Raw genomic sequence first — 26479 nt, 5'->3', positions numbered from 1 at the left:
AATTGCACACCCCTCCTTCACCATAAAAAGTCAAGTGCAGGTCAGGCAAACAGGTTGCCGAACCCACCGGCAAATGCCTGTCTGCCTGCTCAGTAATCGACAGGAGGATAAAAAAAGGTATGCACGTACTAAAAATAATGCAAAATCCTCCAACCCCTGACTTATACTCTTTCAAAGAAAACAACGAAATCGCCCACTGCAGTTCGAAACTAGCCACCAGGGGGCCCAAACTTACACGACTTACTCCCTGCCCAATGACGCATCATGAAATTCCATCCATAGCTACCCAAATTATATGTGGTTGGCCACATATTGAGACAAAGCACTATTTTTCTACCCAAAATATAACCTTCTTGGCGAAGGTAAAAATGAAAGTATACCTCCTCGGGTTCGAACCCGAGCCCATAAGTTTTAGCACTTACGCCACGAGACATCACGGTGTGTAAAGGTGTGCTAATACAACTGAAGTAACAATGCGCATGATAATACGAGACGGAAACTGTTGCGGGACAATCATTACAAAAATCTTAAGGCGTAAGATTTGTCTAGTCTCTTCACTCTTTGGTCATCAAAGTAAGCTTTTTAAACTGATATGAATAACCTCCTTGATAGAAAAGCTGTTGTGTAAAACTCCCTCACGGTGCTGCATGGTGTGAGTTTATGACATTTACATGATAGGCAAGAGACACATGTGAGAGGTAGCTTTTCTAACCATCATGATTTTTTAAAGATGTTTCAGTTACCGTAAGGTTCCCTACCTTTACCATTCAGTTTACATAGTTTAGACCATTGGCTCAAGATGCATGCCACTCACCTTCCTCTATGATCGGTTTTCCGAGGAAGTCATACCCGTCAGTCATCAGTGACTCACAGAAACACCAAAATGCATTTGGACCGCGGGTTGGTAGTTCGGCCATAAACGCTGAAGCCTTGTCACTCCTTGCCCCCCTCCCTGCCGTTGCTATGTAATCCCATTGCTCAGCGTCAAAGATTCCATTCTTAATGAGACTGTTCTTGACATGATCTACGTTAACATTCTTCACAATTTCCGCCCGATGTCTGCGAAGAATGTCCTTGTGAGCTGGCTCCATTGTCGAGACTTCAGAGTCGCGGATATACCTGGTGTAGGGACGCGGTCCAACTGTTTTTTGTTTAACTTACTGTTGACGTTGCAAAGGGCAGGAGGTCAACTCTACAACCATGGTGACAAACACACACACTTTTGTGACGTCTTCGGCATTACAAAGACACAAATTGTATCCAACGATTTACCCACAATGACAAGTGTTTGAGCTACGCTTTATCAAATCATCATCTTTATAGGAGAGAAATGTTTTCGTTTCCTTCAGAGGCATTCCCTTACAGTAAGTTATGGTGTAAATTCAGGCATGTCGGCATATTCATTAAACCTGGAAGTCTTACTGTATCATCGTTATCTTACTTTGACATTGTCTTTGTATTTGTCATGGGGTACAATCAGCAGCCGCTGGTGAAAAACAAGTACTCTTTAGAAAATCAACAGTTCTTCGTATGTGCGTACTATTGAATGTGAAGTAGTGGCATTCCTTCGAGATAGTTTATGAATAACTTTTTAAAGTTTTTTTTACACAGCGTCCAAAAGTACAGGGTCTTTCGCACGGTATTCAGAAATAAGCTATCAACAAATATAATCATTTTTCCTTTTTATTTTGTATGGAATCTTTTGATTTATATGTATTTCGATCAGTTGAGTCCAAGAAACAAATTTCAGCGTTGTAACGCAGTACAAATGGAAACGTTTACAGAGCAGTTGGCTGAAAACAACGTAGGTCACGTATACCAGAATTCATTAATCATGAGAGCGTGCGGTGGCAAAGCCTCGGGGGGTAAAGAATTCTTCAGTTACCAGTGTGTAAAGAAAAGAAGAGTGCCAATAAGTTGTTTGCTTGTTTGGAGGTCATGACCTAGTGACGGCTGTAGAGAGCCAGATTTATCTTATTGTAAATAGCAACCTAATCTGCCTCCTCACTTGTTTGTACAAGTTATTGAGGTAGGCGTTGCATGGTAAACAAGAATAATGTGGGTAACATATACCTTTGACATATATAATACTTAGTCTACTATTCTACTAAACTTTACATAACCTGTCTAATAGTAAGGCAGTTTAATCCTATCTAGACGGGGGGGGGGGGGGTACTAAAAGTGACAGCACACAAACTTTGAAGTCGTATAACGGCCGAGCGAACCGCAGAACTTGGTGACTTTTTCTAAAGTACTGTCAGCAACATTTCTACTACGAAAGGTGTCTGTTAGACGTATTTTACCAATGCAAATTTAATAATTTCGTTTCAATAATGAGGTTTCAAGGCTGGTTTTCTTGAGTGTTTTTGTGCTTTTTTCAAGCTGAAAACTTTTTATTCTTTATGTTTTGGATCAGCCCTTATCTTTACCCCAACGATTTCACAATTTTTTTTTTCGCCCTTTCGCTCCATATTTTTTATGAAAAAATCCGTGAACCAAGCAATTAAATTGGTGTGGCCTTACTTATTGAAAATTTCGAAATTTTTCTAGTAGGTACAAGAAAATTTCAAAATTTTTCTATTAGGCACAGGAAAATTTCAAAAGTTCCCCAAAAAATTTTGAAATAAAAAAAAAATTCGAAATTAATTTCGAAATTTTGGGTTTTTAATGAAGCATGACGACTCTCACTGGGGGGTATTATGATGCATCATGTAACATAGAACCTTCACACAAAATATCAGACACATAAGTATAAAACTTGAAAATCTACAAGCAATAGTCCAAACTCCACTGCTCAGTCCAATTTTAATCTGCTCGCTGTTACTTGCTTTTCCAATATAAGTAACTATGTTTCCAATATAACTATGTAATTGAATGTTACATAATTCACTATTCATTTTTGCGCCTTTCGTGTTTTGGGGGCGCAGAAACGTTGCGTAAATACTAGGTCTTTGTACCTTTCTTTTAGCGACCGACTGGCCATGGTATCGCCATCTCCTGCTCAGACTAACATTTTTATGCATGCGTCATGTATTTCGGACTGAGTTCGCGTGACCAGCATTGTAGTTTCAAAGTGAATTCTGAACATGACACTGACCGTATTAGACCCAACATAGCTGTATTTGTGGGTCGAATGTAACGTTAATGTTTCCTCGTGTGTCGTGATGGAACTCGTGTACGAACATTCCTTTCAGCTGGGTAACTTACCATGTGAACAAATACATTTACAGTGCAGTTGATATAAAACACACATTGTCACGTATTCGAAAGTTCATGAGCAATTATATAACAGAGTACAGTAGCAAAGCTGGGGGTAAAGAATTATTTCGTAACCGATATGTAAATAAAAGACGCTAACAAGTTGTTTGCTTGTCTGGAGGTCATGACCCAGTAACAGCTGTAGAAAGACAAATTTATCTTATAGTAAATAGCAACCGGTTAACCATGATATGTCATTTATTGGTCTAAAAAAGACTCAGGGTGTTAGATAAGAATCCACAAAATTCCCAACCTTTCTTTAGTAATTTCAATGAGTAGACCTACACTACACAGAATAGATGTTCCAAAACCAATTAGTATACATAACTACTGTTTGGTCACTCTATTGATCAAATGTCTTGTAATGGATCTACCAGGTTTTTAAGAGATATGCCTCGCAATGGATTATTGCTAAAACATCTTAAGACAGAAAATGTGATATCACGGCTGAACATCTATGCATCTAGTGGCATAGAATTCCCCAGACACTAAACGTCTGTTGCCCACGTTCAAACGCACCCACTTGACTCTTGCACAATTGATCTGCTCTGAGCGGTATTCAGACTGGAGTTCAGAATTAGAATCCATGTTTATTACCTCCATGAAAAAATGGAGGTATAGTTTTGAGTGTGTCTGTCTGTGTGTCTGTGTGTGTGTGTGTCTGTGTGTGTGTCTGTGTGTCCGCATATTTGTGAACATCATAACTTGAGAACCTCTTGATGGACTACGATGATATTTGGTATGTGAATAGGGGTTGGGAAGACGAAGGTCAAGGTCAATTTTGGGCCCCCTGGTGTGTGACCCTGATACTGCAGCGCAACTTCCGGTTTTGCTATCTCGGTGTTCTGAACATGCTATGGTCAAGATTTTTAAGTATTAAAAATGACATAAGTTTGGGCTCCCTAGCGTCTAGGTTTGGGATAGCAGGGGCATTTTTGTCAAAAACTTCTGACGAGGATAACTCAAGAAGGGAACAACGGATTTTCATGATTTTTGGTATGTAGGTACCTTAGACAATGTTGTACAAGATAAAATACAAATAATGCAAAATAGGAGTACATTTGCATAATTAATGAGAATATTCTATCATAGCAGTTTTTTCAATGTATCTCTTGTCCCGTACGTGATATGGTCGTGACATTTGGGTGGTAGATAGCTTTCAGCGTCATGACAAAGTGGGGCAAGTTTCAGTCCCCTAACATTCAATTGTGGAACTGCAGGGGCGTTTTTGTCAAGACACTCCAAAGAGGATAACTGCAGAAAGGAACGACGGATTGCCTGCATTTTAGGTATGCTGGTAGCTTAGGCAAAGATGTTCATAATGATATACATGTTATGCAAATGATGACTGAATTTGCATAATTAATGGGGAAATTGTACAGTTCCATTGTTTTCAATAACTGGACCTCAATACATGTAACACATGTTAATTATGATAGGTGGAATATAAGCAGATACCAAATATGGTAATGAGGAACTTATTTGCATAATTTATGTAAAAATTGCAAAACCTCTTTATGATTAATAATGGGAATTTTATAATTGTGACATGTGTACGTTAGTCAATGATTAACAACACCATGCATACATTATGTTAATGTCTTAGTCAATTGCATGAAATTTACGATAGCTTTAAATTTTCATGGAGGTATGAGGTCGCCGAACTCTAGTTCAGACTAGCATCACATCTTGAACTTTGCGTCCTTGATTAATGCCAAGGTTAAAAGTTGAGTTTAAAGAGCGAACTTTAGCTGTTGATGCATAATTCTTAATGTCTTTGTCTGGGTGGACAATCGATAAGTCTGGCAATTGGTAAATGCCATTAAGTGCACTTACAATACGTTGTCATGAATATCATGTCATGTTTAAAAAATGACTAAAACATTTTTAAACACATCATTTGCGGAGAGGACAGAAGAGACTCGGGAGCTATAATACGACTGGATACCAGGCTACCTTCTAACACCTGACTGTAAATGTTGTTTAAAGCTCCGGAAACTCAAATTAAAAGCTTTAAATCTGTCAATCGGGCATGTGGAGACTCGCCACGTGTCATTAATGCTTCATAGCGATTTATATCATTCTTGCAGCAACTTAGTATGGGATTTCTTCTGCAATGATATCTTGAACTGCTAGGAGGCAATTTTGATCCCTATGGCGGACTCTTATACCACATGACTTTCTATGAATTCAAGAGGATTGTACGGAATTTAGGTTTTCACGGAATTCATACGTGTTTTACAAAACTCTTACAGTCCACTACAGTACGAAATAAGAAAAAAACGAACATTACGGAGTTTATACTAATTTCAACCAATACGCACAATTCTTACAATAAGTTTACATTGTAAAAATTCCACGTACTTCGTATGTTTCTTACTCGTGGATGGTATAAATTCAGTAAATTTCTTCTTAATTCTAAGGCACCCCTTTTTTAGTGAAAAGGGTTTCAGTAAAAGTAACGCAACCTCATTACAGCATCATCTAGTCTACATCAGGCTTTCTATTTTGTATTGTATCTTGTATTGTCAAAACCTAGGTTCTGTTTTGGTCCTACTTGATACAATACAAAATACCCCAATAAAAATGTTATAAAAAAACAGCCGGAGCCTATCCTCTGCTTGGAGAGTAAATTAGAATACAACTATATCAAGTGTCGAAAGCTATCTTCCAGCGTCTTCTAGCACTGAAGGTAACTTCTAGTGAAGGCACTAAATATGAACATAAAACTAGAGTTCGGGGACCTCATACCTCCATGAAATATTTATTGCTTTTTTGTGGATGGTATGTATGTTTTATATAGTCTGTTGTATTTGAGAGTAATGGTTATATACATTTGTAATATAAATGTTATGGGAAAGTAGTGGTGTATTTATTTAATGACACAGAGGATGTCCATCTGATTAGTAATTATCAAAATGTGACACTTAATTGTGTAATGTGCGTTTAAGAGGTCGACGGCATATGGTAGCGTGGTGTTAAGCTTGATGTTTGGCATTTAAAATGTCTAAGGTTGTCAGCACTATTGAGGTTCGACTATGTGCCTCAGAGCTGTGTGGTGGGAGGAAGTTGGGAAACTCAGAAAGAAGAAGGGATGTGGCCAACTTTAGTCAGATGGTGATTTGATTTTCCACCAATATGTCATAACATCAGCTGTTCACACGGTACAAGAACGAGATGCACACTTTCCTCTGACAGCCCTACACCAACTGTAAGATGAATACTTGGCGCCAACCCCGTCTGCTAAAAAACAAGTACCATTGGCTGCGAAAGAGACAACTAACAACTGCCCCTTATCGTAACAAAATCAAAACATCTGTATCGTCCATAAAACTTCTGACACCCAACCCAGATGAGAGGACCTAATGGCATTTTAATCACCATGTCACTCAAATCAGCAGTACAGTATGTGAGACATCCATACCTGTTAAGCATTATCGTTAAATGTACCTCAACTTCTTACAATTATACTTACGTTTCACATCTCCATGATATCCTAAGCAGACATAAATAAAACTAATTATCATATTAAAAAACTCGGGATTCCCCAAACAGCTGTCACCTCACCATCTGCTTGCAGCTAAGCCCATTAACAAACACATAAAGCATGATGCCTGTACCAATATATCTCAAATATAGGGGTGATTTCTGATATTATTACATCGATTATAACGACAGATACGGCTCCCAAAATCTCATCGATTCGAGCTTTTATCACACCCCACCAACACAACAAGTATGAAACCAATCCATCCAGCCGTTCTTGAGTAATCTTGTTTACAGACAGAGACACATAACAGAAAATATAACCTCCATTCCATGGCATTTCATGGAGGTAATAAACCCTGGAGACGAATGTGACGGCGCCCTAAAAACACGTTTCTTCCGAAAAGACCCTGACCACGTCAAAGTAGAGGGGTTTGATCAAAGAGCTGGGCTGTCTACCTGGCCCAGTCAGTGGTGGACACGCCAACCTCAGGTCACTGGCAGGGTTGGAGATTAGCAATTATTATGCCTCAATCAGCTGACTGCCATATGTGGGGCTATGAATGGTGGGATCTGAGTAGCCTGGCGTGATAGCCAGGCCAGGTAGACAGGCCAGGTAGACAGCCCAGCTCTTTCATCAATCCCAAAGTAGAGCACGGTGTATTGAGTAGAATTCCATTCAGACGATCGCTACGTTAGAATCTATGGGATGCCATGACGTCACATTGGGACCATGATGTCACAGTACAGAAGTGTATCGACTACGGTCCCTATCAGGAGACGCCTGTTGTAGACCACCGCCGCCGTGGAACCGCTCAGTTGCCGGCCGTCGTTAGCGTACAGCTCCGTCACTTCAGGGTACTCTCCCGCGGCGTTTTGGATCCGGAGGACCTGTTAGTGAAATAAGTACGCCGGACATCAGGCCACAGCAAGTAAATTTTATGGATGACATCCTATGCAAAAATAATGAGATAGCGCTAAAAAAAACAAGATGAGTTAAATAACAAGATGGCTAAATTTTCAAATAGACACCATAAACGTCGTAACATTAGTTGAAGTGACAAAACGTGGCATCATAACTAACAAGGCATTATTAAAAAGTAAACTAGTGTAATTAAAGTGATACTAGTGGTATCACTTGCCAAGCTGGCAGTCATGGCTTCCATATTGGGAGCACTTTTACAGCTATCCAACAAGTTTCGCTTCTGCAACTATAGTCATGACTACCTCCTAGTGTCACTTCTACAAGTATGATTATTAGGCTACAACACAACATGTTTGCTCATTTGGGTCTATCTGACCATCCCCGAAGAGAAAAAAAAATCCTTTTTTTTCTGAAATCAGGCGAAAATTAATGAAAGCGCTGATCCATAAAATGTACATGCTATGGCCTTACTTACAATTCTAAAAAAAAAAAAAAAAAACTTGAAAGGCCCGTTAGTGATGGATAAATTCAATGTCTTTAATGGAGTTTAAACTAGTGAACTGAAGCGCTGTAGGTAAATGTTCATGGCCACGGAAATATACATGTGAACATATCTTCCTTCCCTTATGAACGTGTCATTACCTGGGACGGCGCTAGGTGGCGTCTGTCTCGTATGTGGCTGAAGGTGTCAGACACACTAGGATGGGCGCCAACCCACAGGTCACCTGAGGTTACACAGTCATTTCATCAATAACTTAAAAGGCTATATAACCCCCTTAGGTAACGATTAAAGTACATCTGAACGAAGATAAAGCTGGTCAATCGCCTTGTCATAAAACACAAGTCTGGTATTCAAACCTATTTTCAGCCGTCGAGTCCCATTTATGCAAAAGAGGATAAAGAAGACTCGGCAGCTGAGGTTCGAATATCATCATCATTGTCACCACTGCCATCATCATCATCATCACCACAATCATCGTCATCATCATCATTATCATCATCATCATCATTTCCATAATCATCACCATGATCATCATTATCATCAAATTTATCGTCTACATTGATATCATCTTTTTTTATCATCATCATCATCATCACCACCATCGTCATCTTCATCATCATCATCATCATGTTTATCATCATCATCACCACCACCACCATCGTCGTCGTCATCAGTATTATCATCGTTATCATCATTGTTATCATTATCATCATCATCATTATATCATCATCATCATCATCATCATTTTTATCACCTTCATAACCTGATGCTAGCGTATACGCCGAAGGTCGGTTATACTTGATGACAAATGCAGATTTAGAAACGTGATACCTGTTTCCGGGCAGATATTCAGGTTGTCCACCCCAGTGAACAGTGGTATGACGCGCTGTAGCTCCAGACTGTGGTCGGGGAGACGGCGGAACACTCTGACGTGCTGCTGCAGTGTGTCGCTGACGTACACCAAGTCGCCGCTAGGAGGCGTTGCGATGCTGTTGGCGATGGAGAATCCGTCCGCAGCGACACTAGCGGTAGTGCCGTTGAAGTAAACCACGTTAGACCAGGCTAACCCCAAAAACCTGGAAACAAGAGCAAACCATGTTGGTCGAGGAAACCACGTTAGACCAGATGGTTCCAGAGACCTTGGTACGAGAGAAAACCACCTTTATAGACCTTAGTCCTATGGTTCCAGAAACCTTTGTGTACGAGACGAAACCACGTAAAACCAGATGGTTCCAGAAATAAACCATGGTGCGAGAGGAATTTCGAAATTCCTGAAAACCACGTTAAACCAGATGGTTCCAGAAACCTTGGTACGAAAGAAAACCATGTTAGACCAGATGGTTACAGAAACCTTGGTACGAGAGGAAACCACGTTAGACCAGATGGTTATAGAACTTGGTACGAGAGGAAACCATGTTAGACCAGATGGTTGCAGAAACCTTGGTACGAGAGGAAACCACGTTAGACCAGATAGTTCCAGAAACCTTGGTACGAAAGAAAACCATGTTAGACCAGATGGTTACAGAAACCTTGGTACGAGAGGAAACCACGTTAGACCAGATAGTTCCAGAAACCTTGGTACGAAAGAAAACCATGTTAGACCAGATGGTTACAGAAACCTTGGTACGAGAAGAAACCATGTTAGACCAGATGGTTCCAGAAACCTTGGTACGAGAGGAAAACACGTTAGACCAGATGGTTCCAGAAATAAACCATGGTGCGAGAGGAATTTCGAAATTCCGGAAACCACGTTAGACCAGATGGTTCCAGAAACCTTGGTACGAAAGAAAACCATGTTAGACCAGATGGTTCCAGAAACCTTGGTACGAGAGGAAGCCACGTTAGACCAGATGGTTCCAGAAACCTTGGTACGAGAGAAAACCATGTTAGACCAGATGGTTCCAGAAACCTTGGTACGAGACGAAACCACCTTAGAAACCTTGGTACGAGAGGAAAACACGTTAGACCAGACTTAGTTTCTAGGAACCTAGGAACCTAGGAAAGGAGAGAGGATACTACGTTAGACGAGGCTGGTTCCAAGAAACTTGGTAGACATGGCTGTACGTTAGACCAGGTATAATTCTTTTGTTTGTTTTAATGATCGCCATCTGAACACTCACCGTTCTAACTTCATTGCCCAGGGAGCATGACAGTAGTGATCATTGGTAGCGAAGAAAGCGTCCGTTCCAGTGGCGAGCACATCGTTGACACTGTGCAGCAGAGGGTCCCGTACGGATCTGACGTGCTGTAGTTTGGCCTCCGGGCGTACGTAGCGGAAAATATCCACCCTGTCACCCTCCTGGCGGAAAACACAGATACTGCAGCTTCAGACAGGGAAGGGCAAAGTAAGGTTAGCGTCCGTCACATTTCCAAACTTGCCCCTGGCCAGGTAGCATTTAAGAACGAAAAGTCGTGAATAGTAGTGGGCATTATTCGTGAATATTTTGTTACATTTCTATTTTTCGTTTCCACAAACAGCCTGGCCGGGCCCCGGTTTGGAAATGTGACGTGAGCCTTAGGCCTAGGTCCCAATTACCAACCCGGGCCCGGCCAGGTAGCTTTCGGAAAAATATGATAAGAAAAGAACAAAAATACACTGAACTTAAAAAAATCGCCAGGAGCATAATTTCTGAATATTCCTTGGTGACCACCTTTATATTTTATTCTGAACTAATGAATGAACATTTATGTGCCCTACCTTGTGATGGTTGACAACAAACAGCCGGATTTCTCCAGCATAGTTCTCGTAAAGACCCAGGCCATGTGGCCCCAGCCCCTCGGACAAAATTTCTTCTGGCTCAATCTTCAATTCTCTCACTCCGTCTTCGGGTTTCTTCAAGTCGAACAGGAGAATCTTCCCCACAGCCTGGAGATACCAAGGGTCGGGGTTGAAGGCGGGAGGAGGTTTCATACCCGTGGATATGAAGGCGAGCCCGTCCCTGGTGCGCACGATGTCCTCCGCCCCATGCACGACCCCTTCCACCAGGCGGCACGTGCCCGGCACGTGATTGTACACGTGATTGTGGTCGCCGAACCGCACACGAGGCTGGAACAGGCTCTGGAACACAAACGCTGCCAGCGGGACTAGCAGCACTAGGATTTTGGACGCCATTTTGTCCCTGAGTGAAGAAAGCACTTTGACCTTGTTGCTACGTTGTGTATATACTGGAGTTCCACGACCTCATACCTTCGCCAAATGGTTAGTGAAGTATCTTGGCTCCCTGACTGGAATTCCAAACATTCCTATGGACCAGCATTCTTGCGAACACATACCTAGAATTCTTGCTGACTGAACACAATAATAGAACATTTGGCTCGCTCCTGAGGCGTTGCCAAAAAAGTACACCCCTTCGAAAAGGTGCGCTCGTCCAATATGGCCGAAAAAAGTTCATTTTCTTTATGCCGGGCTCCCTGATGATAAACTTTCTCTCGTGTGTAGATGACATTAACATCTTTCTATCGAGGACTAGCTGTGGTTGTGAGTGTGGGTACATGCTTTGCAGCAGAATTATATTGTCACAAAGAAGACGCCAGTTGTCAAAGTAAACGGGAAGAGAACAGGGGAGGACCGATGGACAGCTACCCCCCTCCCACCCCGCGGCCTGAGTTGGTCGTGTTTGAGGTAGCAGAACACAGTTTTCGGCCTATGGGGATTTCTATAGTTAAGGGCCTCAAGGTGACTAGCTTCGACGCAATGAAAAATATAGTAGGGTGCACTTTTGGAATACCAAAATCGGATATGTTTGAGTTGAAGGTACAAGCCACAATATATTAAAAAACAAAAAAATACTGTCGGCGTATCGTCTTCTCACGCCCTCTTTGAAATGCCCCTCTGCGGAGGTCACAGAACTGCAGCCGGCTCACGCTAGAAAGGCAGTTGCGTAATGGAGCGCATTTATACACAAAATAGAAAACTTTCACAATCCAAACCATGCAGTCTCAGAGTCGACACCTTCCGTGACCACGTAGCACAGGTTATATCTGGCTGCCCCTCAAATAAGGCTTTTTACCTCTCCTTCAACAAGTTTATCCGTACTATTTTATGTACCCGCGTCATACTCCCCGGGGTTCGCCCACTAATACTGTGTTCTGCTACCTTGAACGAACTTGACCTTGGAATTTTTTTCGTTCAGACAACAAAACTAGTAAAGATGTAAACTTCTGCCAATTAACTTTCCCCACTTTCAAGGGGTTGCTGAGATTTCGGCAACTTTGTACTTTGGCACCTGCCACTAGGTAGGCCCCGTACAGGGCTTATAGAACGGGCCATTTAGTGGTCTCATTATCTGATCAAATTCACTATTCTGGCTGCTCTTTTCATTAAAACGGAGACAATCTGTGTCTGTTGTTACGTTAGGAGTGATTTAGGGTTAGATTCAAGGTTAGTTGCCGCAGAAAAAGGGGGGGGGGGTGCGGGTTTCGGGCCAAAGGCGCTTTCACACTAAGTCCCATAGTTAAGCATAAGGAAAGGCCCAAAGTGGCCGTTGCCATGGCAACGGCCGTCTGACGGTAGAACAAACAGGCTTATTTCAAGGGAGTCTACGCCAGGACCTGACATACCAAGCAACTTTGCCCAAATATAACGCTTTTGTCAGTTTTTGGCCAATACCCGTTGCGGTTGAAGGTAGCAGAACACAGTTTTCGGCCTATGGGGATTTCTATAGTTAAGGGCCTCAAGGTGACTAGCTTCGACGCAATGAAAAATATAGTAGGGTGCACTTTTGGAATACCAAAATCGGATATGTTTGAGTTGAAGGTACAAGCCACAATATATTAAAAAACAAAAAAATACTGTCGGCGTATCGTCTTCTCACGCCCTCTTTGAAATGCCCCTCTGCGGAGGTCACAGAACTGCAGCCGGCTCACGCTAGAAAGGCAGTTGCGTAATGGAGCGCATTTATACACAAAATAGAAAACTTTCACAATCCAAACCATGCAGTCTCAGAGTCGACACCTTCCGTGACCACGTAGCACAGGTTATATCTGGCTGCCCCTCAAATAAGGCTTTTTACCTCTCCTTCAACAAGTTTATCCGTACTATTTTATGTACCCGCGTCATACTCCCCGGGGTTCGCCCACTAATACTGTGTTCTGCTACCTTGACGTTGGTATGTCTGTCTGTTTCTCTGTCTGTTGTTTGTATTGCAAATCAAGTAATCCAACTGATGGCGTAATACACCAGGTTTGTACTTATGTGTACAAGCTGCATATCCTGGCAGATTTATTTGATCCATTCACACAGTACGTTGGATGTAATCTCCAAGCAGATCCTACGGTGCCATAAGATAATATCAAAGCTGGCCATGGAGTATAGCCGGCCAAAGGTGGGTTTGATACTGTAATGCAAATGCAGAATCTCTCGTGTGGTTTAATGTTCGCGGTTATCGGTGCGGCCGCTTCACCGCGAATTTCAAACCACCTCAAATATTTTTCCTTAACATGGCTGCAAAATACACCCGATATTATTATTATTATCATTACTAACAGTAAGAGACTACAGTGCATGATGCTACCGCGAAATTAAAACCACTGTGAACTTACATGCATTTACAGTATATTACATCACCCTGGATCTGCTTCGAGGTTACGTTAAATGGACTTATTCCTTACGATAAGTGTGGTGGGTTCTTTAACGTGCTCGAGGTGTGGCTCTCTAACATAGGACCTCCATTTATTTAACGTGCTATCTGAGGGATGTCCCTAGCCAAACCTAGGAACTCATTTTCACCTGAATGAAGTGCGGAATTTGTTGTAAAGACTTTCCCAGGGACACAACATCGGAGCATTGTGGGGATTCGAACCCAGAGCCCTGAGCCAAACACCCTACCATTATGCTATTGATCATCATCTGATGCCACTTGTGAAGTTCTCCAACAAACTTTTCAGGATTTTCTAAAAATGTCATTGTTCATAAGTATTACATAATGACTAGGTTACTGTTAAACACTGTATAACATTGTTAGAACTTTCTTATCTAGACTCAGACATAATTGTTTGCCATTTGACTAGACATAACATCAGTTCACCTTTATCCGTGGGCTACAACATATCCATTGTATTGAACACAGGGTATGAAGGGATATCAAGATGACGGACGTTGTATTGAACACAGGGTATGAAGGGATATCAAGATGACGGACGTTGGTTTCAAATTGTAATATTTTCAAAATATTTGTAGTCTGAAATCACCTTCCTTCGACTTGATATCCCGAAATACCCTGTTCACAAGTACAATGGATAAAGGTGAATTAGCATTAGCAGTTCCATGTATCTCATCTTCCAACAGACTTTACCCTGTGGCCCTTCTGGGTAGACACACATGTCAGCCCTCCATTCAAGAAGACAAGGTCAGTTTTCCTTACTTGGAATATTTAGCGCATATCGTAGTACTTCAGCTTCAATGCGGCTTTGCTATGACTTACATGTTTAGAAAATCATACTGGATCACCGCTAGTCGCTACTCATCCCAATAATTATGTTTTCTTAAAGGGCAAAACATGATTGTTTTTGCTGGTGTGTTCTTTTTCTTTCTTCCTTCTAGCAGAAAAGGTTTATGGAAAAGGCTTGGCTGTCTACCTGGGCTGGCTATCAAGCCAGGCTACTCAGATGCCCCCATTCATAGCCCCAATTCTTTTTTCACTACTTTGGGGGGAGTCTAATGGTATAGTATTACATGCGAGTGTCTTGACACAAGGCTAGAGGGAAAACATTTTGCAAAAATGTTGCCTAAAGTTTCTACTGTAACAGTAGTTATATTATAATTTTTTATATTGTTGAGTTTGTTTTGCGCAGATTGTTTTTTGCGGAGGTTTGATGCTTGAGGCTTACACCAGAAGTTTCATCATACACCGGCTTTACCTTACCATCCAAAATGACAAATGCAATCCCATACAACATGTCCAAGCTGGGGCCGACCCCAGGATCAAACCACGGATCCACAGAATTTTATCCACATGACCAAGCTGCGGGGGTTGTTTTATCGTTTGCACCACGGGGATATTCTTTTACTGTATCAGTTGATAGAATTGACTAGAAGCAGTGACTACTTTTTAAAGGTTTTAAACACATACCTCCAAATTTTTTAAGGCTATCAGTCCATCTTGCTCACAAAATGACCTAGTTCTCGCGAGAGTTGACACTTGCGTGGATCTTCTGCCCCTCACCCCGCATCCTTGCTGAGTAGGGGTAAGTAGCTAGGACTCCCTTTGAGTTTCTCTGTAGAATTAATTTCATTGTACTACTCAGATTCATCATTTATCCACTGCTACAGTTAACGTCATGTTTCCACTTTGTTGATGCTATCTTGACTTGTTGATGTTATCTGGACTTGTTGACAGTGTTATAAATTATTTACACTTACAAATTGGTCCGTAATGCTGATTTTTGAGTAACAGTGGCTTTTCTTTCACCTCTGATGACCACCATGCTATGTTTGCTTCATAAGATTCATGGTGTCCATTGTCCCTTGCTTTTGAAAATCAGTCTAAGCATGGCTGAAGGGAATTTCTCAACTAGATCAGGACAGATAATATATAATACATATCTATCTACTGTTCCTAGAAGACAAAAATAGATAAGTTCAATTTTGCGCCCTCTTGTGCATGGCTTCTCAATTGGTATGGTGTAAAATTAGCTGTTTGTAAAAAGTCAAATATTTAAAAAATTTAGTTAGGCCACAGCAAGTAAATTTTATGGATGGCATCCTCTTCAGACTGCAAAAATAGTGAGATATGTAAAAAAAACAAGATGGGTACAAAAAAAACAAGATGGCTCCATTTTCAAAAGTAGACTCCATAATCGTTGTAAGAGAAATTAACGGGACAAAACATGGTAACGCAGCCAACAAGACCTCTATTCCTGTATTTAAGACATAGTAAAAGTAGCACAAGACTGCTATCACTGACAAAGCTGGTAACTACAATCATGGCTTCCATATTGGTGCCACTTTTACAACAATCCAACTAGTTTCACTTCCAAAACAGCAGTCCTGGGTACCTAGCAAGTATCACCTCTAGTTCTATCAAGTATGATCAAGTGCATGCCGAGTAGTACTTAAAACCCGATGATATAAAATATCAAAATAGATGTACTAAATTTGCAAACTATAGATCATATACTAACAGCAACTTTGGTCAATTGCATACATGATGCTTTGAAGTTGTTGAATAACAGTGGACAATACATATCTCGATAAAAAGTAATATAAGTTCATCAAAATCTTTAGAATCCTCATAACAATGATGCACCGACAATCTAGAATATTGTACCAGCCCTAAAACCTTAGTAATCTTAAGACTACCTCGCTCTCATCTTGCCACCAATTTGCTGTTAAGACAAACTAGACTTCACCGTCGTGTTTTTTTTTTCAGAACAAATTCTGGACCATCCACATCACCAGAAAAATACTCTATCACTGAAGAGACCAGCTTCCTTTCCCAGTTTCCAACCCAAGTATTCTTTGACGTATCCCCCTTTCTCCTCACACTCTGAATACTTGCACCTTCCTGACTATCTTTACCAAACGCTTTCTTGATCTTGACGATTTCTTCAGGAGAAACGTCAACGCCAATTTCTTTCAGCACTTTAAGAACGGCCCGTTCCTTGTGCGTCACTAACTCTTTGTACGTCACAAGTGCATGGAAGAAGCCTGCCTGGTCGTCGTTGATCAGGTCATAAGCTTTCTGCATACGCAGAACCCACGATGTTACCAGAAAGAAAGGTACACCCCTAGCAGCTGGATACTTCACTAAGCGATGGTTATCAGTGAAGAACTTCAATGATTGCTCCATACGGATATACTTTGGAATATGATAGAATACATCGATTTTCAAGGCTGTTGAGATATAATATCGCCAGTAGCTTCCACTGAACAGCACACTTGCCCAAGAGTCAAAGAATCCAGGCAGGTTTCTATACAGGAATATGGTCTTAGCACTTGGAACAGCCCTTTGTAAGAGATCGGCGTAGAACAGCGCACAGCTTCTGGGTTTGTAGCAGATGACTTGTCTTGAGGGATCGTTTTTGATGAAGTAGAAGTTGAGTAGGATGGTACTGCACTTCAGGACCATGATGACTTCATCCTCTGCCGCAGGGGTCAGGTTAAAGTCGTGGCGTTGAAGAAACTGGAGGAAATAATTTACTATAACTCATGATTTTTTCAATGTACTAATATGTTCATGGTTTTCACGGTGACGACTGTAACGTGAACTTATCATTACTGATAACAAATAATTCAGACTTTTTTTTATGTGCACTTGCCGCGACAGTGAACATTTAGTTCCGAGAACAAGTTAAATTTTCTCAGACCGTGAAAGTTTGGTACCGTGAAGACAAAGTGAGTTACAATATCTATTATATTTATATTTCACTCCATACTGCAGTATGGAGGGAAATATATCTTTTGTCATGTCTCGTAATACTCCTTTTCTTGTCAAATCTTCAAATGTATTCAACTTTTTTCATTCAAATTTTCAAATTCGGTATTAGAGTGGGGTGGGCAAATACTCCCAGACATTTATCAAATTGTTTTGATATTGAGTTTGTTTAGTTTAGTTTCTTTTTAATTTTTAAACAGAAAAATGTATAATTTGGGCCCCTGTTCCCTTGTATCACAGCCCAATGACCTGAAATTTGGTACAGAGGTGCCCTGGACATGTGCTCACAGCAGGAATCCACCAACAATTTTGGCATACATTGCTTCAAAACTTATTCTGGGATTTTAGACCATTTTAGCCAAGAGACATATACTTTGGGTTCCTAGGCCATTGTATCAAAATCAAATGTCCTGAAGTTTGGTATGAAGGTGCATAGGGAATGTCCAAATATGACCTAATTCAATTCTTTATGGCAAACATTACTTTGAATCTATTTAACACACACACACACACACACACACATATATATATTTATATGTTTGGCTATTGTTTACCAACAACAAATACATTTTGTATATATTTTGGCGCCTATGCAGTTTTTAAACCAAATGACCACACGTCGTGCGCACTCGGAAGTCTGAACAAGCCTTTTGAGCCCTGATTTTCAGAAAGGCCTTAGCCATAGTTTCATTTTTTATCTGTTAAGAACTTAGCCCAGTCTGTTTGAAAACCTTTATTGCTCAATTTTGCCAGATTTGCAAAATTGAGCAATAAAGGTTTTCAAAGTTTAACAATCATTGATATTTACCTCATAAACAGAGATATAGACATCGGGTTCAGACACTGCCTGTACCTCTGCTGTTGAGTCCATTGCTTTGCACAAAAGGGTGGAACCACACCGACCTGTTAAACAGTAAACGGTTTATAACATCATGTTTATCATGTTTACAACACTACTAAAAATGATTTTTTCTCATTTTTCTTACCCCAATATGGACAATTCTTATATGAAGAAAAATATTCTTGCTGGAAGAAAATGTAGAATAAAATTCAAGCAAAAGAAGAAACTACAAATTAAACAATTTCTAGACATTTAAGCAAAATCTTCTTATTTTTTCTTATTATGCAAGAAAAAAATTCTAGAAATTCTGTTTTTTTTTCTAACCAGATTCAACTCTTAAGAAATACAAGATTTTTTTTTTCTTCCTGGAAGATAAATTTTCTGTGAGGAAGCAAAACAAGATAAACAAGAAAAAGGATTTTTGGAAATACAAGAAAACAAATCTCAAATTTTCTCAAAAACTTCACAAGCAACTATTTACTTGCCCCATGGACAAGCACATTTTTCTATCAATGATTTCCTGGGGACAGAATAATTTTCTTCCTGGAAGATAAATTTTCCGTGAGGAAGCAAAACAAGATAAACAAGAAAAAGCATTTTTGGCAATGAAGTTACAATTTTCAGGTAACAAAATTTGTGTGCATCGACTGTTAAAAAAATTACGGTGTCTGTTGATAGATATACTGATTGTAAAATTTTCCTTGCCAAATTACTGCTTTTAGACAATTTTCTTTTTAAATTACAATTTTTAAATTTTTTAAATTACAGCTATACAAGTAAGATCGTTCCTACCAACGTGATGTAATAATACATTTCGGACTGTCGACACAGCTTCTTCAAGTGATGTTGCAATTGAAGGTAGAAGATCGAAAGGTATCGTCAGGAGTTCCTCTGTGTTTTCACGTTGGGCCTGGAAAGACAGAAGTCATGTGTAACTTTTATATCAGAGTAACGCTAGTTCTCTTTATGACGTTTATCGTTGGGGTAACCTATATTCGTTGTATCAAACTGCAATACTTTAATATCGGGGTAACCTACATCCGTTATTATCTCAAACTGCAACAGTTTCAAAAAACATTACAGTTTGAAACCACCGTACTTGTTTCTAAAAACGGATATAGGTTAACCCGCGGATATAGGTGAACTAGCGTAAGCTATAATGCACCTTGATATGGCAACTTGTGGTGGCACTTTGGATGATCTGTCAGAAATTCGTACTTCTTTCAAAAGTTGTGTTAGTCTTTCAACTTGTGCTAAAAGTTACCTGTTATGTGTACTTAATGAGGAATTGCTATAATTCCATTGTGGCAAAGTTTGTCTTGTGGCAGTCGAAGATTATGTACAGGTGAACATCTTTAAACATTAATTATGCAAATGAAGACCTCATTTGCACAAATTATCAGAAAATGCTATCATAGTCTACTAGATCGCATACGTCCGTTATTTGAGTGGAAGGGTAGATGATCAAATGATATAAAACGAGGACTTTATTTGTATACTTAATCACAATACACCAGATGTTAAGGTTAAAATCATTTGGCAATATCATGGGATTAGGAACTCTATTATACAGTAAATCATTTGCCATATTGCGTTTCTTGCACTCACCTGGAAGAAAAATGGAGCTTTCCTGACTTCATCACCTGAGTTAGCTACATCCTGTACTTTGACCAGCGCAAGTAGACGCCTGTCGAAGTCAACACAGTATACAGAGAAATCAGCACCATTTTCCCTCAAGAATCCGATCGGGTCCGAGATGACTTCCCCGGAGTCGAGGGAAGTAGACTGGCGCAGTTCCGAATTCTCAAAGTCGTACAAGGTTGTTCGCAAATACGGAAGAGAACGGCCAGGATCCGCTTGGAACTTGTTCTTACAGCGCACATGGCGCAACGATGCCATTACATATACCTTCCTGCTTTCCTACAAACTATTTTTGAACCGAACGGCCAATAAAGCCCCTGGTTATATATACGTAGCAAAATTTAGCTCCCGAACACCAGCCGCCCCCCTGGCCGACTCAGGTTGTAGACTACAAGGAGCATAGTCGGGACCAGTCAGACCAGTTTTGATCAGTAGTCTGCAGCAGTCTGACCATGTACTTCTCACTATGGTCTGACCAGTGAGCTGGGCACGCCTATCTTTTAGCGCCGAACATTTCCCCAACATGTCCTAAACCATCTCCCGACCAGTAAATGACTTAACAATAACAGGCATATAATGGGTTAATGTTAGTGAAAATGTGGTTAAACTTGGTACTCTGATTGTTTTCAGCCCGTTTATGTTTCTTCGGAAGGGGTTAAACTCTGAGCAGTTATCATATATGCTGTGCTAATTATGCAAGGATGGGGTGAAATTTCAGGTGTTTACTTTGCACATTATTAGAACACAATAGAATTAGAAAATTCACTTTATTTCACCCCACTGAAATTAACACCTCTGGTAAAAGGTGTTATAACTGCACGGGTATGTGCAACACCTTGTGCAACTCCATAAACAGGAACATAAAAACCTAAATAAGGCAATGCAAGGAGGTTTGTGATATAACCTCATTGGGCAATGCTATCTTGTCCTTGGATATCAAGGAGGCTTAATAAAACTCTTAACCTCTTTGGGTATAACTTGCTGTGAACCTCGGCTCCAGAAATTCACACAGAATTGTTCACCAGCACTGTTGGAGAAACCGTCATTTATTCATCATTGTTATGCAGGCTCAGACTACTACGTTACAGCTTGCAAATCATCATCATCATCCAGGCGTGCTGGTTGCACGGATGGCCATGACTCTCTTCCTCCATCCATCCCCATCCTCCGTAGCCTTGGGCAGTTCTTCAGCCGAGCAGCCAGTTTCTTCACAGAGTTGATGTACATATCTACAGCTTGCAAATAACTAGTCAAATTTTGCTCCCATCTCTGAAGTAAAAATTTATGTCAACATTAGAAGACTTCTATTTCAGAGAGTCCTGCTCTTTTCTTGACTAAAATTTTAAAATTTTTATTTTCAAATATTCTGTTCAAGGGTACCTTGCAAAACCAGAAATAATCCAGTGAATGAATTGTTATAATTTCATTCTGAAAAGATTATACATGTTTTGTTGTGTGTTGTCAATTGGATTTTTAAATATATTAGATAAAAACAACCTAAGCAATATTAGATCGTTGTAAGTGGAAATAATCTGGATAAGGCAATCTGTACAATATTGACATCTAATACACTATTTTAGCACATTTACATCATTATTTCATAAATTGAGTCGTTAGAAATGGCGCAGAAACAAGTTGCACAATGATTCCTGATTATATGCCTGATTCACCTAAACGAAAATCGGAATCGGGCAGCTCCCAGCCATCATTGCAAGATCTTGAACTAGTTCTCGCAACTCCCACAAGAAAGATGGACTGATAGCCATAAAAAAATTTGGAGGTACGCGTGTTTACCTTGAAAAAATTAGTCACTAATGAATCTCTTTAATGATGTACTGTATCAGATTTATGTAGTAGTAGTAGTATTAGTAGTAGTCCCATAGCCTGTAACATGTTATGCTGTATCAATAGGCATTTTAGTCCCCTGGCGGCGCCTATCTCCTCTCCCGGGCATGGTGAATGATGTAAATCACCGTGTGGCTAATACGACACGAAGGTTCACCAGGCCTCGGTCCTGGTGATTTTTAGTGAATCACTAACTCCAGACAGAATGGTTTGTTCAAACGCACACCGCTCCATTGCACGTGTGGGGGTTCTTTAATGTGCCTGTGGTATGGCTCTCCCCATATACGGGATCTCCAGTTAACGTCCTATCAGAGGGACAACCCTAGCAGAAGCTAGGTACACGTGTACTCATTTTCACCTGAGTTAAGTGAGGAAAGTGCAAAGTACCTTTCCCAAGGGTACAAGATTGGTAATACGGCAGCCGGATTTGAACCTGCGACCTCTCGGTCATGAGGCAAACACACTGCTGCGCTACACGGTCGGAAATGTGAAATCCTATAAAGTTGTTGTAATCTATCTCCCTGCCCCCCTCCCCAGTGCTGGCAGAGTGGTGGACAGGCACGACTATGTTCTCCAGGGGTATGAGGATGTGCCTGAGATTCTGGACTGGATGAGCAGACAGGGGTACACCATGGCTGTGGCTTCCAGGTGACATCATAATCATAATCAAATCATTAACTTTGATGTATCCCATGAATGCGAAGGTTCAGACAAATACTCTATTAGTAAATATGAGGTTGGGTGCCAACAAAAGTTACTGTATTTGGTGATGATTTTCTGATAGGTCATGTTGATTTGATTATATTGATGACTAAGGGTGGGTACCGGTACATCGGTTTTTCTTACTAAGAGTATTGGACCGGTCTGGAAAAAACGAACCTGAAAAAAATTGGTGGAAATTTACAAGCTTACCTGTCAACGAAAATAACAAGAGCGAAGCAGAGTAGAGCGTATATTCATTTCTACAAAGTTTTGCAGTCAATCAAACAGAGGCAGTTAGTCTTGCAGGATTTTAGAACACTAGTCAAATATCCGCATAAAAAAAAACATACTTTTTTGTAGCGAAATGGACCATTGTTTTGAATATGGTTCATTCACAAGTTCTCACATACTGAATCAGGTCCAGGTTCAGGTCCGGACCTGGACCTGATCCTCTGGACCTGAACCGGACCTGGACCTGAATTCTCTGTACCGGTACCGACCCCTATGGATGACATCTGTGCGAGCATCATTTTCTTTGTTTCTAAGTACCGTAGTGTAAAATGAGCAAATATATGCCATAGTTTGCAAACAAAATGGAAAAGGGATACATCATAGAATGCCAAAGTTCATTCCATAGCCAGAGACTAAAATATGAAAGAACAGAAATGAAGAATCTATTGTGTGGCATTCCATGTGCTGTTTTTAAGTCATTTGTTCAACCTTCCTGACCCCTTAGATGTCATACTGAAGGCAATGTGGTTGTTTTTAGTGGCATACTCATATCAGTGCAAAATGAAAACTTGCAAACTTTTAAAATGCAAACTTTTAAAATGCATTCTAATTTGACAGTATATGTCTGTTACAGAACTGATGCCCCGAAAGACATGAGGGCAGCTCTGAAACTGTTGGACTGGGACAAATATTTTACATACAAGGAGATTTATCCTGGCTCTAAAACTCATCATTTTCAAAGGTAACTCTTTTATGTATGTTTTTAGATGTATTTTGTAACACATGTACATGTACTGTTCAGAAATCATAGGTATTGTTTTGGTATTTTTCCTTGTGTGCGCATCTTGCTTGTTAGTGCTTCTGAATATTTTTGGTCAGCATAACCTAAGAACAGCTCGATGGATTGTGATGATATTTGGCATGTGGGGAGGTATCAGAAAGACACAATCAATTTCAAATTTGAGCCACCTGGTGTGTAACCTTAGTACTGCAGCAGAAGTTCTAGTTTGGGATTATTTTTTGTCCTGGATGTGCTGTGGACTTACTGGTAGTAGATATCTTCAAGAAGTGATGTACGTTTGGACCTCTTAGCAGTTCACATTATTTATGCCTTTAAAACTCAAAAGATGCATTCGTGTTATGATGCAGCACAATTATACCTTTTCCATAGGTTCCATGAACAAAGTGGTGTACCGTACTCCAAGATGATTTTCTTTGACGATGAGGAAAGGAATATCTACGACCTCAACAGGATAGGTACGTAACCAAAATGAATTAGCATTTTATTCCTTTACATGTTTTATGCTGCCTAACATTAATTTTCTTTCACTGATGAAAGATCTCAGATTGGCATCTGAAATGGCATTTCAAAATATTGCCCAGTTGTTTAGATGATCAAATTCTTGATGCCTAATCTTCACAAACACTTTTTTATTTAACCCATGTTGTTCCATACTAACATTTTTTAGATAAAAGTGATGTATACAAGTTTTGTAAGGGTAATTCTAGATGATTGATGGATTCATTGATCGATTTATTGACTGACTGAATGACTGACTGACTGACGGACGGATGGACGGACGGACTCACTGACTGACTCACTCACTGACGGACGGATGGACTCACTCACTCACTCACTGACTGACTGATCAGTTAAAGAAATATCCAACTACCGTATATTCTCGAATAAAGTACGCACCCCAATTAAAGTACGCAACCCTGAATTTGGACAAGTCTTAGACAGATCTTTGGGACTGAAAGGTAAAATGGAAAAACTCAAATAAAGTACGCACCCCTTCTACACCAATTTTGAACAGACCTTTAACTGGAGAAATTCAAATTTATGATGTTTTCCCCAGGTTATTTTGCATGAAATAACCTGCATTTACACTGTCATTGTCTCTATAAACTTGTGAATTGCCTACTGCAAATTGTAAAAATCACTGAGAACTGGTAGAAGAAATCAGGAAAAACCAGTTGTACAAGTCAAAGTCACTAACTCAAAAGGATTTATGCAAATGCCACTCTTATGTAAATCATGTTTAGACAATTTCTTTGTTTCATGTTTAGACAACTACAAGACAGCAACAATGTGTATGTTTTGAAACATTATTAGAAGTGTATCTCCACCTTGCTTTATTTGAGGCTTTTTTTACCATTTCTTTGTGCAATAACCTCAAATAAAGTACGCACCCCAACTTTGGCAACAACTTGTAGCACCTTTTCAATTTTGAAAAGTTAAAAAAGTGCGTACTTTATTCGAGAATATACGGTACATCCTTTAGTGAATGTCAAACAGCAGTCACTCAAGCAACTGGATATGATTTTGGAAACATTTTCAGGCCAGTAGCATCCACTATCTTTCGTCAGTGACACAAAAAAAGGAGTGGATGCTATATAGCTGAAACGTCTGACCGTTTCAAAATCATATCCAGTTGCTTGAGTAATTGCTTTTTTGGAGTATCTTATTACCTGGATGTCTAATTTTTCATAGACATACATTCTTATTGTTCCCACCAGGTGTGCTGTCCATCCTAGTGTCCAGGGGACTGACCACTCAGGTCCTCAAGAACGGGCTGGAGCAGTTTGCTCGGGAAAGGAAATAATTTTCCTGCAGAAGTCGAAACAGTTTTATCGCACAAAACTTATCAAAGTGGTATATTTTAGCATTGTTTGCATGAAATAGTAAGAGTATTGATTGCTGCATAGTGGCAAAAGTATTCATCAGTATATTTTCAGGGTTTGAAATAAAAAATAATAATTATAATAATATATTGGGTGTACTTGCAGCCAGTGCCATAGGCAGTAGGTACCCAATGAGGCTGATTAACGTGGTCGAGGCACATCCTCAGGCACAGGACCCCCATTTTATGTCCCTCTCGGGATGAGATGAAAAGAACTGAGATGCTAGGATATCTGTAGATAGGGACCTGAGGTAAAATCTCATTCTCACTGTTATTCATGCAACTGCACGTCAGCCTTGCACATGGTTTTAACCAAGCAGACCTTGTCATCACATCTTACTCTTCTCGACAAGTGTTTTGGGTTCTTTTACATAAAGAGGTTTGATACTTTAGTCATATGCCTGAAGCTCTATCATAAATGTTCGTATTGAGCCAACCCTGGGATTGAACTCCAACCCACGGATCCAGACAATTTGATTCAGATGGCCAAGATAGCATTACCACTTGTGCAACAGGGACATTTCAGGTTTTAATCCTTATCAGGCCAAACCGATTTTATTTCTTGTTTCTCGGATTGTTCAGAAAAAAAAGATTGGTCGGTTTGTCAAAAAAAAAAACTTTTCAAAAAGTCAGGGGTAGGAGAGATCGGACAGGAAAACCTAAACTTTCAACATTTATATATAGGTGGACCCTGCGTCCCTTTTTTTTTTTTCAAATCGGAAAAAAATAGGGTCGGGAATCCAAGAAACAACAAGTACCGGTAAAATTGGTGTGGCCCTAGTGGGCTACTATAAGGTTATAATTATGAATGCAAGTTTTCACTGTGGAAAATGACATTTGACATCAAGGAAGAAATATTTTAGTTTTTGAATTGTGTGTGTACAATATCTTTTGATTGGTATAACTGTCAAAAATCTAGTATCTATTGAAGCAATAAAAATGGATTATATTCATAGCCGACCAGTCATAGTTGTTTAATAAATGACTCGT

The 26479-nt window shown here is 40.1% G+C and overlaps 3 protein-coding genes across 4 annotated transcripts; 1 reads left to right on the top strand and 2 right to left on the bottom strand.

The window, feature by feature from the left end:
• Window positions 1-7107: 7107 nt before the first annotated feature.
• On the bottom strand, window positions 7108-11307 carry LOC118417337 (serum paraoxonase/arylesterase 2-like). The gene is made up of 5 exons (XM_035822881.1): window positions 10870-11307; window positions 10292-10470; window positions 9003-9247; window positions 8312-8394; window positions 7108-7635 (listed from the first exon to the last, which is right to left on the bottom strand). Exons 1-5 carry the CDS (start codon window positions 11281-11283, stop codon window positions 7465-7467), a joined length of 1092 nt encoding a protein of 363 aa, XP_035678774.1. The 5' UTR covers window positions 11284-11307; the 3' UTR covers window positions 7108-7464.
• Window positions 11308-11483: 176 nt separating this feature from the next.
• Window positions 11484-26446, top strand: LOC118417338 (magnesium-dependent phosphatase 1-like). Of its 2 annotated transcripts, XM_035822882.1 has the most exons (6): window positions 11484-11797; window positions 14458-14518; window positions 22410-22520; window positions 23440-23547; window positions 23977-24062; window positions 25326-26446. In XM_035822882.1, exons 1-6 carry the CDS (start codon window positions 11611-11613, stop codon window positions 25409-25411), a joined length of 639 nt encoding a protein of 212 aa, XP_035678775.1. In that variant the 5' UTR covers window positions 11484-11610; the 3' UTR covers window positions 25412-26446. The 2 variants fall into 2 exon arrangements, with proteins under 2 accessions (XP_035678775.1, XP_035678776.1); XM_035822883.1 differs by lacking the exon at window positions 25326-26446 and having other exon boundaries at window positions 11484-11795; window positions 14456-14518; window positions 23977-24070.
• On the bottom strand, window positions 16003-21854 carry LOC118417336. Its single transcript, XM_035822880.1, has 4 exons — window positions 19995-21854; window positions 19179-19296; window positions 18354-18448; window positions 16003-17293 (listed from the first exon to the last, which is right to left on the bottom strand). Exons 1-4 carry the CDS (start codon window positions 20283-20285, stop codon window positions 16517-16519), a joined length of 1281 nt encoding a protein of 426 aa, XP_035678773.1. The 5' UTR covers window positions 20286-21854; the 3' UTR covers window positions 16003-16516.
• Window positions 26447-26479: the final 33 nt, after the last annotated feature.

The sequence above is a fragment of the Branchiostoma floridae genome, chromosome 6 (genome assembly GCF_000003815.2).
Source record: "Branchiostoma floridae strain S238N-H82 chromosome 6, Bfl_VNyyK, whole genome shotgun sequence".
In the NCBI taxonomy this organism is placed as follows: Eukaryota; Metazoa; Chordata; class Leptocardii; order Amphioxiformes; family Branchiostomatidae; genus Branchiostoma; species Branchiostoma floridae.
The sequence above is the reverse complement of the archived record's forward strand: the minus strand, read 5'-3'. Positions and strand labels throughout refer to the sequence as shown.